This window comes from Microcaecilia unicolor, chromosome 5, assembly GCF_901765095.1.
Source record: "Microcaecilia unicolor chromosome 5, aMicUni1.1, whole genome shotgun sequence".
NCBI lineage: Eukaryota > Metazoa > Chordata > Amphibia > Gymnophiona > Siphonopidae > Microcaecilia > Microcaecilia unicolor.
In genome coordinates, this window is record NC_044035.1 from 68,674,285 (window position 1) to 68,689,786 (window position 15,502).

General features: G+C 42.7%; 1 protein-coding gene across 1 annotated transcript in view; it reads right to left on the reverse strand.

The window, feature by feature from the left end:
* Positions 1-15,502, reverse strand: part of TCERG1L (transcription elongation regulator 1 like) — a 336,955-nt gene that overhangs the window by 309,481 nt on the left and 11,972 nt on the right. The window contains 1 exon segment of the mRNA XM_030204960.1: positions 11,065-11,245. Within this exon segment, the coding sequence (XP_030060820.1) occupies positions 11,065-11,245 (181 nt within the window).

Consider the following 15,502-nt stretch of genomic DNA (forward strand, 5'->3'; position numbering starts at 1 on the left):
AATACATCTTTCAACTATCATTAACCAAACCTAGATAGAGGGGTTCATCTTCAAAATGTATGTATTATTAAGTACACAACTGCTTGGAACCCATTTAACTTTAACTAGATTTGATACACCAATTATGCAGATCACTGGTGTCTAAAAATTCACCTATGTACCTGAGCAGACTTCTACGAGTAACTACTAATTCTGTGAATTGAAGAAAAACTATGGGCCCCATTCACTAACATTTAGCACATGCTATAAGGCATTAAAATGTTCTATTGGATAACGAGTCCATAGGAATATAATAGGTAATAGTGGAAGACAATAGGCTTTAACTCCATTAACGTGAGCTAAACACTAATAACAGGTGCACTACGTGTATTTACTTATTTACTGAAGATTTGCTATACTGCTTTAACTGACTTTGCAGGACAAAGCAGTGTACATACTAAAATAACATAAAACAAAAGAAATACATCAACAGATGGTAAAGGCAATCAATCAAATCAATATTGAGATGACATAAGCCTGTTGAAAAAGCTATGTTTTAACGGCCAATTTAAAACATTTTAAGGACAGTTCTCCTGAATCATTAAAGCCAAGAAATTACACAAAGTCAGAGATATATAATAGAATACACAAGGCTAGTGCTTTCCATCTGGTCCATTCAGGGTCCAGGTAGGACCATACAATGGTCATTTATAGATCTGTGAACACATGTTGGCATGTAGGGAATAGTGAGGGAAGATAGATAAAGGGGAATACCTATTTGAAATGTTTTGAAGGCTAGAAATAGAACTTTAAACTTCACTCCATGGTCAACCAGGATCCAGTGATGTTGTTTTAGTAATGAAGTGACATGATCCAATTTGCACCCATATGCACTTTTTTTTTTAATGTTTTTATTAACTTTTTTTTAACTTTACATAACATCATTTTAAACAACACAATATTCTAGTCATCAGCCCATAAAACAACTTCAAGTTTCCCCATTCCCTCCCCCTCCCCCCTCAGAGCATCTCAGGAATATATCAACCTCTTCATGTACTGTAAGTCCCCCAGTGATCAGATCACAAGTTTAGTCCTTGCCATTCCAAGTAAGGTGTCCATGCTTTTAAAAATCTCGCCATTCCTCCACGCCGCAAGGCTGTGAGCTTATCCATCAGACAGCAGTAATCTACCTTTGCCAGGACTTGGTCCACTGAAGGTGCCACCGATTGTTTCCAATGCCTTGCAATTAATATCCTGGCCGCTGTAACAATATAGGAGAGCAAATCGTGGGGTAAACCACGGCTGTCTCGTTTCGGTACGTTCAATAAGCATAGGCCTGCAGTTAGTGTGACCTCAGACCCCAAGCCACTTCGCAATCTCACCTGCAAGTCCTTCCAAAACTGCTGCATCACCGGACAGTCCCACCACACATGCCAAAAAGTCCCCTCGGTCCCACAATTGCGCCAGCATTTCGCCTCGCCAGTTTTGAAAATGCGAGACAAGCGGCTTGGGGTCAAGTACCACTGATACAGCATTTTATATCCATTTTCCAATAATGGGACTGCCACTGTAAATGACAGTAATCGTTTAAATATCTTTTTCCATATACTCGGTTCATACTTAATACCTAATAATGACTCCCATGTATTTATACATTTAGCTAAAGGTTGAATTTGATGAAGCAGAGCTCTATAGATTCGAGAGATCTCCCCCATCCCTCCCCCGACTGCATAGCCAATTCAAGCTCTGTAGTTGCCAGGGACAACTCTCCTCTAGCCTTTTTCTGTATAAAATCTCTAATCTGCATATAAGGAAACCTGTCCCTGTCCGTCAGGCCAAATTCCTCTTTAATGTGTCAAATGAGTGGAAATGCCCGTCTTCCCAGATCTGCCCCAGTAGCTGTAGAGAGGCCGCTGACCAATGCCCATACGCCCCTATCGTTCTCCCTGGGCCAAAATCCGTAGCATATATGATGGGTGTAGTCAAATGGTATTTATGCCCCGGAAACCAGAGAGCTCTGCACTTGGCCCACTCTTCCAGAATTACCCTCATCTGACCCCTCATGCCCGATATCAGCCCTCTCAGCAACGGCAAGGGAAGCCATAACACCGCCCACAATGGAACTCCCTTCAGACCCCACTGTGCTGCATATGTCCACAACTTATTCGGTCCTTTTTGTACCGTAGAAAGCATTTGGAATAAAGCAGCTCTATAATACAGCCTAAAATTAGGTACTCCCATACCACCATCCTTCCTAAGTTGATATGTATTCTACGGTTCACCCTTGGTGGTCTTTTATGCCAAATGAAGGCGAATACTTTCCTGTTAAGTGTGTGAAAAAAAAGTATGTGGGATAAAAGTCGGCACAGCCATGAATAGGTAGAGCAGCTTAGGCAGTATTGTCATCTTTACAGCTGCTATTCTTCCCATCCACGACATCTGCAGCCCCCCCCCCCCCCCCATCTCTCCAGTTCTTGGAAGAGCTCCCGCATTTTAGGGACAAAGTTTTCCTTGTATAGATCCCCAGTATTTGGTGTTAAATTAACCCCCAGGTATCGAATACTCTTAGATGACCACTTGAAAGGGAAGAGAGTTTGTAATCCCTCCTGTAACCCAGCAGGAAATTGTATAGGCATAATCTCAGATTTTTGAATATTAATCTTGAGACCTGCTGCCCGACCATAAGACTGAAGTATCACCATCACCGCCCTCAGTGAGGTCTCTGGGTATGATAACATGAGCAGGACATCATCTGCATAAAGCATAAGTTTAGTTTCTTGCCTCCCTATTCGGATGTCTTGTACCGATGGGTCATTCCTCACTAGAATTGCCAAAGGCTCCATAGCTAGCGCAAACAAGAGCGGAGACAAGGCGCACCCCTGTCACGTACCTCTGAATAGTTCAAAGGCCTCTGTGTTTGTGCCATTAATCCGCAACTGTGACAAAGGGCGTCGGTAGAGCGCTGCGACCCAGTATAGATATTGGCCACTGATTCCCACCTTCCGCAGTAATTGAAAAAGAAACGGCCACAGCACCCTATCGAACGCCTTCTCAGCGTCGAGGGAGAGAAGAACCACTGGTTGTCCCATCTGTTCAATTCTATCCAATATATATTGTGCCCGTCTGGTATTATCAAAGGTCTGCCTATTTGCTATAAACCCCGCCTGGTCCTCATGTACCAGGCGAGGCATCACTTTTTGTAGTCGGGTGGCCAGTATTGTAGTTAAAATTTTATAATCAGTCCCCAATAAAGCTATGGGCCGGTAGGAGCTACAACTTTATGGATCTTTATGTGGTTTAAGGAGTAGGACCACAGTGGCCAAACTCCAGGACCGCGGAAGCTCCGTGTCAGACTGGATAGCATTAAACATTCTGAGCAATAGTGGTGCTAATAATGCATTAAAGCATTTGTAAAACTGATTACTATATACATCGGCTCCCGGGGCTTTCCCTCTAGGCAAACCCTTAATTGCCTCAGTCACCTCCTCCAATTCTATAGGTGCGGATAGCAGTTCCTGTTCTGTCCCCCTTAACCTCGGGATGTCCACTCTCTCCAGATAACTCTCTATATGCTCCTCACCTATTGGGTCATCTGGGTGGTATAACTTCTGGTAGTAATTTAAAAATACTCTCTGAATGTCCTCTATGTGATCCCAGCTCTGCCCGTCCTCCGACCTCACTCTACCAATGTTATTACGACCCTTAAGTTGTTGTAGTTTATAAGCTAATAACTTACTCGCTTTATTATTAAATTCATAATACTCCTGTTGTACCCGTTTCATTTGTTCCTTAATAATTGTAAGTTCCAAATCCAGGAGCTGTACTCTCGACCTATGTAACTCCTCCTGCTGACTAGCCTTGGCCTGCTGTTGTTTAACCAGTAATTCCAGGCGGTGCACTAATTGTCTAAGCTCTTTTTCTTTCTCTTTATGATCTTTCTGTATATGTGATTGTATTGAAATTATATGCCCTCTAATTACCACCTTTATGCTCTCCCAAAGAATATCTGGGGCTATATCCTGAGTGTCATTAAACTGTATAAACTCCTTTATCTCTCCTTCAATTCTTTGAACAATCTTCGGGTCATCTAAAACCCCATCGGGAAATTGCCAGCTTCTAGTCCCACTATGCATGCCAGCTCCCCGTATTTCTATGGATATAGGAGCATGATCGGACCAGGAGCGTGTGTGAATCTCTATGGATTCTATCTGGAGGGTTATACTTGCACTTCCCATCCACATATCTATCCTTGAGTATGTATCATGTGGGGTCGAGTAGCACGTGTAATCTCTCTCATTCCCATGCATTACCCTCCAAATGTCTACCAATCCCCAGTGATTCAAAAATTGAAGTAGTTTATCCCGCTCAAGCTGAGCATACCCAGCCAGCCCAGTCGAGTTATCTACCGTGGGGTCCATCGTCAAGTTAAAATCTCCCCCAACTAGTAGCTCCCCCTGCACAAGCCTAGAGAGATGGACGCTCAATGAATCATAGAAATCTCCCTGGGAATGATTGGGGGCATATATGTTAACCAGAGTATAGACATGCCCTTCAAGGGTCAGTACCACAATCACATACCTGCCCCCAGTATCCATTTTAACTGATTGTATCTCCCACGCACAGTCACGTTTAAAGAATATCCCCACTCCCGCTGTTTTTGTCTGTTGTCGGTTAGATGCTAGATAATGCTGGGGATATCTGGGGTGACGCAACAAGTGCTCATGTCTGGTGAGTAGGTGTGTCTCCTGAATGAACAATATGTCTGCTTCCAGCCGTAGTGCTTCTTTAAACATCCGTTTCCGTTTAATAGGGGAGTTAAGACCTCGCACATTCAGCGACACACATTTCAAGGGAATCATGGTGGATCTATATATTCATACTTGACATCTGTCCCAAGGGCCCCACTGTACCTCCAGTACAAACCTTTGTTAGTGATCCCTTCCTGAGATACCCCTTTATTCCAACTCCCCGTCCTCCCCCCCACCCCCGTGTCTAACCGATGGGTCATCTTTACCCACCACTAAAATTAGAGAACGGTGACCACTCACATGCCATAAACGCATACATCTTCCACATACATTCAAATATAACTGCCCATATACATACCCACCCTTTTATGAGCTTTAGCAAAAGAGAAAAAGAGAAAAAAAAAGGCTTTTCAATGTCAAAGCATCTGTCCTCAAGGACATGTCTCATTGTTCTGTAAGGGTGCCATCTTCAGATCAGATTGTTGTCTAGTGAGGCGACCTTTGCCTCTCGCTACTCGGGTCCAACACTGGCGCGCAAAACGAGAGCCCATCTCCTGTCTGCTGTGCACCGCTGCCTTTCCCGTGGGCACCTCCACCTCTGGCCATGTCGCGCGTGCTTCCTCCACTGTCAGGATCCAACTCCATTTTCCCTCTTGATTATAGGCCAGGGCGAATGGGTGCTGCCACCTGTATGTAATCCCTTTGTCACGGAGATATCTGGTGAAGTTCCTCAGCTCCGCTCGTCGTTTCAATGTAGCTGGGGCCAGGTTTTGGTATAATTCAATAGGCATAGTGTCCCATTGCAGGCTCTCCCTCTTTCTCGCCTTGCGGAGTATAGCCTCTTTCACTTTATATTCAGAAAAGCAGGCAATGATATCTCGTGGTGCGTTTGCTCTTACCCGTGCCATCACTCTATGGGCACGATCTACTTTAATTGTGTCCGGGGCCACTTCTTGCCCCTCTTCAGTCAATATCATACTTGCAATCTGCTGAGTGACCCATTCATAGTCCAGGTACTCCGCCTGTTCAGGGAAGCCCCTGATACGAATATTTTATCTCCCAGTGATCTGCATAGGACCTGTTGTTCTTTTAGCGCCTTTTCCACGGAGCATAGAGTTTCCTGGTGTTCCTCCACGTGTTCATCGATGTCCGCCACCCTTCTGCCCAGCTCAGTCATCTCGCCTCGGAGCTCTGCAGCTAAGGTCACAAAGTTCTCCCGTACTCCTTTTATATCCGAGTGGATCACTTCTAAAAGCACCCAGAAATCTCTAGCCGACAGCTCGCTCTCCTCTGCGCCCTCACCCGAGGGGCCAGCACACTCTGTACTGGGTTTTTTTCCCTTCTCCTCCGCCGGTGCCATCTCGTCCGCGGCTGTGTGCGGCACGTAAGTAAAGTCTTTTAAAGATTTACGGGATCCCGCGGCGTCTCTTCCAGACATAACTATCTTGTATAGGGTCTCCGATAACTATTTGTTGAGGCTCCAGTCGACACTTCCGCCAGTAGCAGTTATATATTAGGAATCTTTCAAAATGGCATGCGGAGCTATGCTCTCACACTGCTATGGTCTGTAACTACAAAACATACATGTCTACAGCTCCCTTAATATTGATGAGTTTCTCAGCTTACTTTGGGGGACAGAGAAGCATAAGGAAGTCATATTGGCAGCAGAATGAAGAAGACCAATACAGCATCAGCACCCACATATGGAGGGGGGCACTGCCTCCAATGGTCACCCAAACCACATCTGTGTCCCTCAATTTATTCTTGTGTTCTATTACCAAGGAGTAACTTACACACAGAAAACAGTTGAGCTAAAAACATCCATAGTTATGGCCTAAGCCCATAATGAGAAGGATGTTTGCTATGCACTAAATCTGATCAATAATGTCTAGTGACAAGAAGAGAACATGGTTTATTATAAAGTATGACTACAGCTGTTTACATGACCCAGTAGTATATAGCTTTTGCTAATGAGAACAAACAAGGTTAGCAATGAAGCAAAGAAAAGCACGCATGTCATAATGATGATAACTAGCATTAGATAAAGCAACACTGGCCTTATTACAGTTTATAGAATAAATTCAGACAATACCATTAACTTTATCATTTCATGGTCCTAATTTAGGGGGTGATTTACTAATGTTGTTGCTGTTATTGTTGTTTTTAGATACCATAGATACACATACCCCCTAATTCTACAAAAGAGGTAAAAACTGTGCATGCAAATTTGGGTGTGTACCCAAAGTGCACATGCAATTTAATTGAATAATGAGCCAATTAGAGCAAATAATTGGCTTTTTAACAAGCAATTATTGGTGCTAATTAAAACCAATTAACACGTATGTGCGTAAATTAAGGTGCATGATCTGTGCCTAAATTTTACATGTGTCCCGGAAAAAGATGCACAGAAATGGGAGGTCATGAATGTTTCGGAGTGGATTGTGGGCATGGATTCCAGTTACGCATGCAACTATAGAATAAGGGGGTTCTATGTGTAAATTCAGGAGTGGGCATTTGCACTATGTTTTCATTGATGGAAATGGACACACTTACATTTATGAGCAACCCCTGTGTTTAGGCAGTATTCTATAAACCGCACCTAACTTTAGGCCCAGCTTATAGAATAGTACTTAAGCAGTCTTTTTCAGCAATGACCCATACTGCCTAATTCTATATAGCCTGCATAAAGTTAGGCACCAATTAAGCATGTAATTTTAGGCACTCAAATGGGGGTAAATGGAAGTTAGGCATTGAACTGCACTTAGGCGCTGTTCTATAAGATAAGTTAGTGCCTAAGGGGGCCTTTTACTAAAGCTTAGCTTGGGTTATCTGCAGCAAGGCCCATTTTATTCCTATGGGCCCTGCTGCAGATAACTCGAGCTAAGCTTTAGCAAAAAAAAAAAAAAAAACCCTAAATGCTTTAGAACCTAACTGCAAAGGGGGTGTGCATATGGGCATGGCATGGAAGGGTCACACTTAGGCATCTAACTTTTAGTAGTCTATAACCTGCACATCTTGGTGCCAACATTTAGGCATTAACAATTACACCTGCCTTTTACACGGTGCCTAAATGGTAACACTCAAATGCCAACTTAATTCTTTAACAGAATCTGGGCACCCAAATGCCATTATAGAATACAATCTTAGCACACAAGCTTTAGGTGCCTACCCCCAGATATTCAGCCGACAGTGGTCAGTGTTTATTTAAACACTAACTGTCATCAGCTATATTAGCCCCAAATACCAGGCACCGGCATTGAATATTGGGGCTACATGTGGGTGGGCTGGGTAGCAGAGCTAATATGGGCCCAGCTGAATAAAAAATTGAAGCCCTCTCCTGAGCCCCCAACACATCCCCCTCTCCCCCTCCTCCCAGCCCGAAGCCACAAGCCCCAACCCCCCAACACTTCAGTAGTTCAGGTAGGCCCCCCCAGCCCTACCTTGATCCCAGGTGGTCCAGTGGTGGTCGTTGGGGGCAGGAACAGAGCCACCTCACTCCTGCCCCTTGCGGCACATTTATAAAATGGCTGCCACAACCTCTTGCAGCAGTTCACAGTACGTCATGTAGGGGGAGTAGCAGGGGGAGTCCCTTATTGCCCAGGGACTCAGATCACTATCAGTCTGCCCTTGCACAGGGCAGAATTAAAATTAGGGTTGGGAGGTTGAAGGCTTGTTGCCAATTGTAAAAAGCTGACATCTGTGTTTGATGTTATTTCTGTATCTTGTATTTGCTCTTTTGATGTCAATAAACATGATTTACACATAAAATGCTGAATGGTGGGTTCACTGAGGAAACTTTCACCACTGCTTCAGATGCTCCAGTAATACCAACAGAGTGGGGCTCAGTGAGACCTAAAGTCTCATTTGCCTGCTGATAAATTTAGGTCAGTATTGTATATACTGATGATCTCTAAGACTGACTACTGCAACTTGTTTTGTAGAGCTTCTGGCAAATTCTACAAATGTTTTACAATATGTGCAGAATTTGGCAACATTGAGGGGCATAATCGAATGGCGCCAGTCATCTATATGGCCGGCCCTCTTTGGGGCCGGCTCCGCAAAGGGGCGGAGCCAACCATATTATCGAAAAAGATGGCCGGCCATCTTTTCTTTCGATAATACGGTTAGGGCCGGCTAAATCTCAACATTTAGGTCAAATGTTGAGATCGCCGGGTTTAGAGATGGCCGGCTTCGGTTTTCGGCCATAATGGAAACCCGGCCATCTCAAACCCGGCAAAAAGCAAGCCCTTTGGTCATGGGAGGAGCCAGCATTTGTAGTCCACTGGTCCCCCTCACATGCCAGGACACCAACCAGGCACCCTAGGGGGCACTGCAGTGGACTTCACAAATTTCTCCCATGTGCATACTTCCCTTCCCTTGGGTGCTGAGCCCCTCAAATCCCCCTATAACCCACTCACCACAACTCTACACCACAACCATAGCCCTTAGGGATGAAGGGGGCACCTACATGTGGGTAAAGTGGGGTTTGGGGGGTTTGGGAGGGATCACATTTACCACCACAAGTGTAACAGGTAGGGGGGATGGGCCTGGGTTCACCTGCCTGAAGTGCACTGCACCCACTACATACTGCTCCAGGGACCTGCATACTGCTGTGATGGAGCTGGGTATGACAATTGAGGCTGGCATAGAGGCTGGCAAAAAATTATTTTAAAATGTTTTTATTTGGGTGGGAGGGGGTTGGTGACCACTGGGGGAGTAAGGGGAGGTGATCCCCGATTCCCTCCGTGGTCATCTGGTCAATTGGGGCACTTTTTTGAGACTTGGTCCTAAAAATAAATGGATCAAGTGCAGCCGGTGAAATGCTTGTGAGAGCCGGCCATCTTTTTTCCATTATCGGGGGAAGCCGGCCATCTTGTATCCATGCCTCCGCCCCGCCCTGCCATGAAGTTTGGCCGCTTCCATGATGGAAAGCAGTTGGCACCGGCCAAAATCGGCTTTCGATAATATCGATTTGGCCCGGTACAGGAGATGGCCGGCCATCTCCCGATTTGTGTCGGAAGATGGCCAGTGATCTCTTTCAAAAATAAGTTGGATAGCTACAGTGGTGGAAATAAGTATTTGATCCCTTGCTGATTTTGTAAGTTTGCCCACTGACAAAGACATGAGCAGCCCATAATTGAAGGGTAGGTTATTGGTAACAGTGAGAGATAGCACATCACAAATTAAATCCGGAAAATCACATTGTGGAAAGTATATGAATTGACAGTCATTTTGTACTTCTTCCATTTTCTTACTATGGCACCAACAGTTGTCTCCTTCTCGCCCAGCGTCTTACTGATGGTTTTGTAGCCCATTCCAGCCTTGTGCAGGTGTATGATCTTGTCCCTGACATCCTTAGACAGCTCCTTGCTCTTGGCCATTTTGTAGAGGTTAGAGTCTGACTGATTCACTGAGTCTGTGGACAGGTGTCTTTCATACAGGTGACCATTGCCGACAGCTGTCTGTCATGCAGGTAACGAGTTGATTTGGAGCATCTACCTGGTCTGTAGGGGCCAGATCTCTTACTGGTTGGTGGGGGATCAAATACTTATTTCCCTCTGCAGAATGCAAATAAATTCATATACTTTCCACAATGTGATTTTCCGGATTTAATTTGTGATGTGCTATCTCTCACTGTTACCAATAACCTACCCTTCAATTATGGGCTGCTCATGTCTTTGTCAGTGGGCAAACTTACAAAATCAGCAAGGGATCAAATACTTATTTCCACCACTGTACTTACTGGTGCTAAAGGTAAGAACATATTTCACTATGCTTAGCATCATTCCTTTGGATGCCATTTGCCCAGAGGATCATATTTAAATTAATTATGCTATTTCATCATGCACTGGACAGAGATGCCCCTTGGTATATCAGTGTACTTCTTAAAATCCATAGGCCTACTCATGCCCTGAGATCAATGGGAACAAGGACACTTCAGGTACCTGCAGTTCAGAAAATTCATTTAGCAGACATGGGCTCCGTCTTTCTCCCTGGTGGCCTCAGCTGACTGGAATAAATTAACATTGGAGTTGAGATTGATGACTGATACAGTAAACTTCAGGAAACATCTGAAGGCCAGATTTTTAAAACAAGCTTTTGGCTAATAAAAAATATCAACATTAGTTTACTGGTGGCCCTCTCAGTCTATGTAAGATATTCTATTGTTGATTTTATGCATGCTATTTGTGTGAGCTAGTCCACTTTTGCAAGCAGAAATAGATTCTGATTTTTCTTTATGCATGCTGTCTTGTATGTGTGAGAATCTCAAAATCCAAATGATGACATACAGGAGAGAAAGAAGAAAAAGGATTAACAAAACAGTTTTTCCACTAACCTGTTAGAGGCTGAGGTGTCAATACCAATGTGTGAAGAGGCCTTGGGGCAGTGGTTGGCCTAGATACAGCCACAGGTGCTTGATTTGTCATTACTAGAGGTTTTTCATGTCCTTGTAAAATTCTAGATTCATCAAGTTGTGACCATGCTGAATCCGGGACAAATGCATTATTTAAATATACCTATTCAAGACAAATAAGAATTTTTCAAAGTTTTAAATTCATGAGTACTAGTATTTAAGTTGATTAGCTTGTTATATGTGAAACATGTGGGTATGTTGACATATATGTATTTATAATACTGGCTATACCAGTTCTAACCATGGACTATCTTTTTCAATCATTTACTGCACGTTAAGGGGGGGGGGGGATTCTATAAATGCCCAAATTTGGGCACTGAACAAAAATCGCACTCAGCGCTATTATATCGATTGTGCGCCAAGTTTGGCGCTGTTTATAGAATAGCTTGTACCTTAGGGATCCACACCCAACTTTTAGGTGTGAGCATTTATACCAACTGAAAGCTGGTGCAAACCCTGGCATGTAAATTAGGCGCAGATCTCCAAAATTCTATAATACTGCGGCAATTTCTAGTGAATGCCCTGACCCTGTCATGCCCCTCCCATGGCCATGCCTCCTTCTCAGTTGTGTGCTAAAGGATTTCCACACGCATCTATATAGAATAGTGCTTAGAAAGATGCACATGGAAGTCTACATTTTTGCCAATTAATGCCAATAATTGGTTGTTAGGGCCCAATTATTAGTATTAATTATCTCATTAACCACTTAAATTGCATGCACAAATTGGGCATGCGCCCATATTTGCACATACAATTTTGAGAGCCATGGAAGGGTTTCTATATATGGCATCTAAAAAGTCCACGCGGAAAACATTTCTGCCTAAGCGTATTCTATAAGTAGCACTTAGATTTAGGCGCAGTATATAGAATACACTTAGTTGACACACTAGCGTCTAAATCTATGCACCTCCATTTACACCAATGAAAATATGGCATAAATCCCAGCATGTAGATTTAGGTGTAAAGGGCCATATTCTATAACAGTGCGTGTAAATTTTGGAACGCTCACGTATCTCCCATTTTCCCTGCTCATAACCATGCCCCTTTTTGCCAGCACGCATTAAAATTTAGGCGCTGTACATTATTACATAATACGCTTAGCGATTTGCATGTGTAAATTGTAATTATTGTCAATTAGTGCTCAATATTGCCTGTTAAGTGCTAGCAATGCTGATTGGCTTATCAAGTCAATTAAGCTATGCAGGTTATTATAGAATACACTTGGACTTCAGCGTGGAACGCTAGGCGAGCTATATAGAATCCGGGGTCATATGTAGAATCTGGTCCTAAATGCAAATATTAGCATAATGTAAGTGCAAAGCCTGAGTGCTAACTGTCGGGGATGTTCTCAACATGTTCCTATACAGTTGTGCACCGAAAATCCCTTTATTGCAGTATATGTGTATTCACAGTTTACACAAAATCATTTGCCACCTCTTATTGAATGTACTGTGACCTAAATAGAATGTCCAGTCCACACTCATTCCCTACCAAATAAAAGCCTATGCAGTTAATACAAACTAGGTGGCCTTTTTACTAAACGGTGGCAAGCACTAATGCATGCTTACCGCATGCTATAAAGGCACTACTGTGGGATACGCATGAAATGGCATGCACTGGTAAAGGGCATCACATTTGTGCACTGAGGCGAGCTGCGGTAAAAAGTGGCCTGAGGTAGTTTGGACGCATGAAACTGGCACGTGCTGGGCCATATTTTTACCGTGGCTGGGAAAATGGCTTCTTTTATGAGGCAGTAAATGGCCGTGTACTAAAATTAAAGTAGCATGCGGTTATTTACTGTCTGAGCGCTTACTGCCACCCATTGACCTAGCGGTAAGGGCTCATGCATTAACTGCACGGTAATCATGCAGCACACGCCAATGTGGCAGCGCTGACGATTACTGCCGGGAACACCCCCATCGTAGAAAAATATTTTCTACTGCAGGAGTGTGCACCAACTTCAAAATTACTGCCAGGTACCCACATTATCAAAGCAGTAGCGTCGATTTGGCATGAACTACCTCCTGCCCATTAGCCCTACTGCTGTTTAGTAAAAAGCCCCCTAAGCTAGTCATATTAATTCACAGACTGAGGAGGTAATTCTACAACAGTGTATCTATGATTATCCTGTCATAATTCAGTAACCAATAGCAATATGTTATGAACAAACATCCCCAAGACAATTAACAATTTAGGTACTGTTTACTTGTATAAAAAGTGGATTTTAAATTGTTGAACTTGGTATACACATATAAGTAGCAGGGATGTGCATGGTAACATTTTTCAGTCTGGTTCATTTTTGGATTACTCTCTCATTCAGTTTGTTTTTAGGTAGCAACTGATTAATTAAATTCATTTATATTAAAGTCAATGGGGTATGCAATTTTGTACTACAAGAGCGGGAATTAGAAAAGGTTCAAAGAAGATCGACCAAAATGATAAAGGGGATGGATCTCCTCTCATATGAGGAAAGGCTAAAGAGGTTAGGGCTCTTCAGCTTGGAAAAGAGACAAATGAGGAGAGATATGATTGAAGTCTACAAAATCCTGAGTGGTGTAGAACGAGCAGAAGTAAATCGATTTTTTACTTGTTCCAAAAGAACAAACACTAGGGGACACTCAAGGAAGTTACATGGAAATACTTTTAAAACAAATAAGAGGAAATATTTTGTCACTTCATGAATAGTTAAGCTCTGGAACTCTTTGCCAGAGGATGTGGTAACAGCGGTTAGTGTATCTGGGTTTAAAAAAGGTTCGCACAAATTCCTGGAGGAAAAGTCCATAGTCTTCAATTGAGACAGACATGGGAAGCAACTGCATGCCCTGGGATTTGTAGTATGGAGTGTTGCCACAATTTGGGTTTCTGCCAGGTACATGCAACCTGGCTTGGTCACTGTTTGGGAAACAGGTTACTGAGCTAGATGGACCATTGGTCTGACCCAGTATGGCTACTCTTATGTTCTTATGCTCATTTTCAGCAAAACTGGAGGAGCAGCCTAGTGATTACAACTATGAGGTGAGAGCAAAGGAAGCCACAGTTCAAATCCAAACTCTTGCCTCAGGAACAAATTTAGGGGGTCTTTTACTGAAGCTTATTTTGTTATCTGCAGCAGGGTCCACAGGAATAAAACGGGCCCTGCTGCAGATAACTTGAGCTAAGCTTTAGTAAAAGACCCCTTAGAATAAATTTTAAAATATTTGTATCCCCATAATCACTGACTGCTTTAAGCACAATAAACACAGGACATAGCTAAATAACATAACATTATTCATACGCACAATTAAAAACAAAAATATGGAGGTGGATTTCTGAAAGGACATTCAAATTGGAATCAAGATACTCAGGACAAGACATCTCAACTTCAACTAGAATTTTAGAACAGGATCTGCCAACATAGAGCCTGTTCAAAAATATATCCAGGAATGGATGTGTATGTGTTGTTATGTGTGGTGGAAGCATCCATTTTATAACCATACATGTCTAAAACATCAACAGAGTAAACATAACAACATACAAATGTTTGTGCCAGAACAACGTGTATGTCAGCTATTTTAGAGGCATACATGTTTCATTTTCCAAAGCTGTCATATCAAGGTAGAGACCACCTCAATCCCTCCAATGTCTTTGAGAACAGGTATAAATCCTGATGTTGATATATTTCCCTTCTGAAATAAGGAATACATGTGTATCATTTTGCCCTGCCCTATTCTCACCCAAAACCTGCCCAGACCATGCCCCCTTGTATATGAATGTGTTTGAGTTTTGCACATGTATATCCTGGCTTTCTAAAAATTAGGATTTAAACATATATTTACTTTATTTTAAATAACCTGTTTTCCCCTCAAAGGGTTCAGAGCGGGATAACAATTCAAAGAGACTGATTCCAAATTCAATAGTATAAAACAAACAAAAAGCAGGAATATATCAATTTCAGTAATTATTGTCAAGCAATAAGAATTTTCTAAAACAAAACGCAATTTTAACAACTTCCAAAAACAAAAATAAGAGGCATTAGTACAAATTATCACTGGTAATGAATTCCATGTCCTTATACCCGATAATAAAATGAATAATCATGATTCGACTTCAATCTCAAACCTCATGCAGAAGGGAAACACAGAAAAAAATGTTCCATATTTTGACAAAAATAGTTAGAACCTAACAAATCTAACAATAGAGGAACAAAGGTTCTCAGATGAGCATCCTTCCAATGACTTACTCACTGTAGGCATGCTAACATTTTAGTGTGCGCTGAAGATTAGAGTGCACTAACAATAGACACCCATTATATACCTATGGGTGTCTCTAGGATTAGCGCACATTAAAAAGTTTGTATGCCTACAGCATTGCTTAGTAAAAA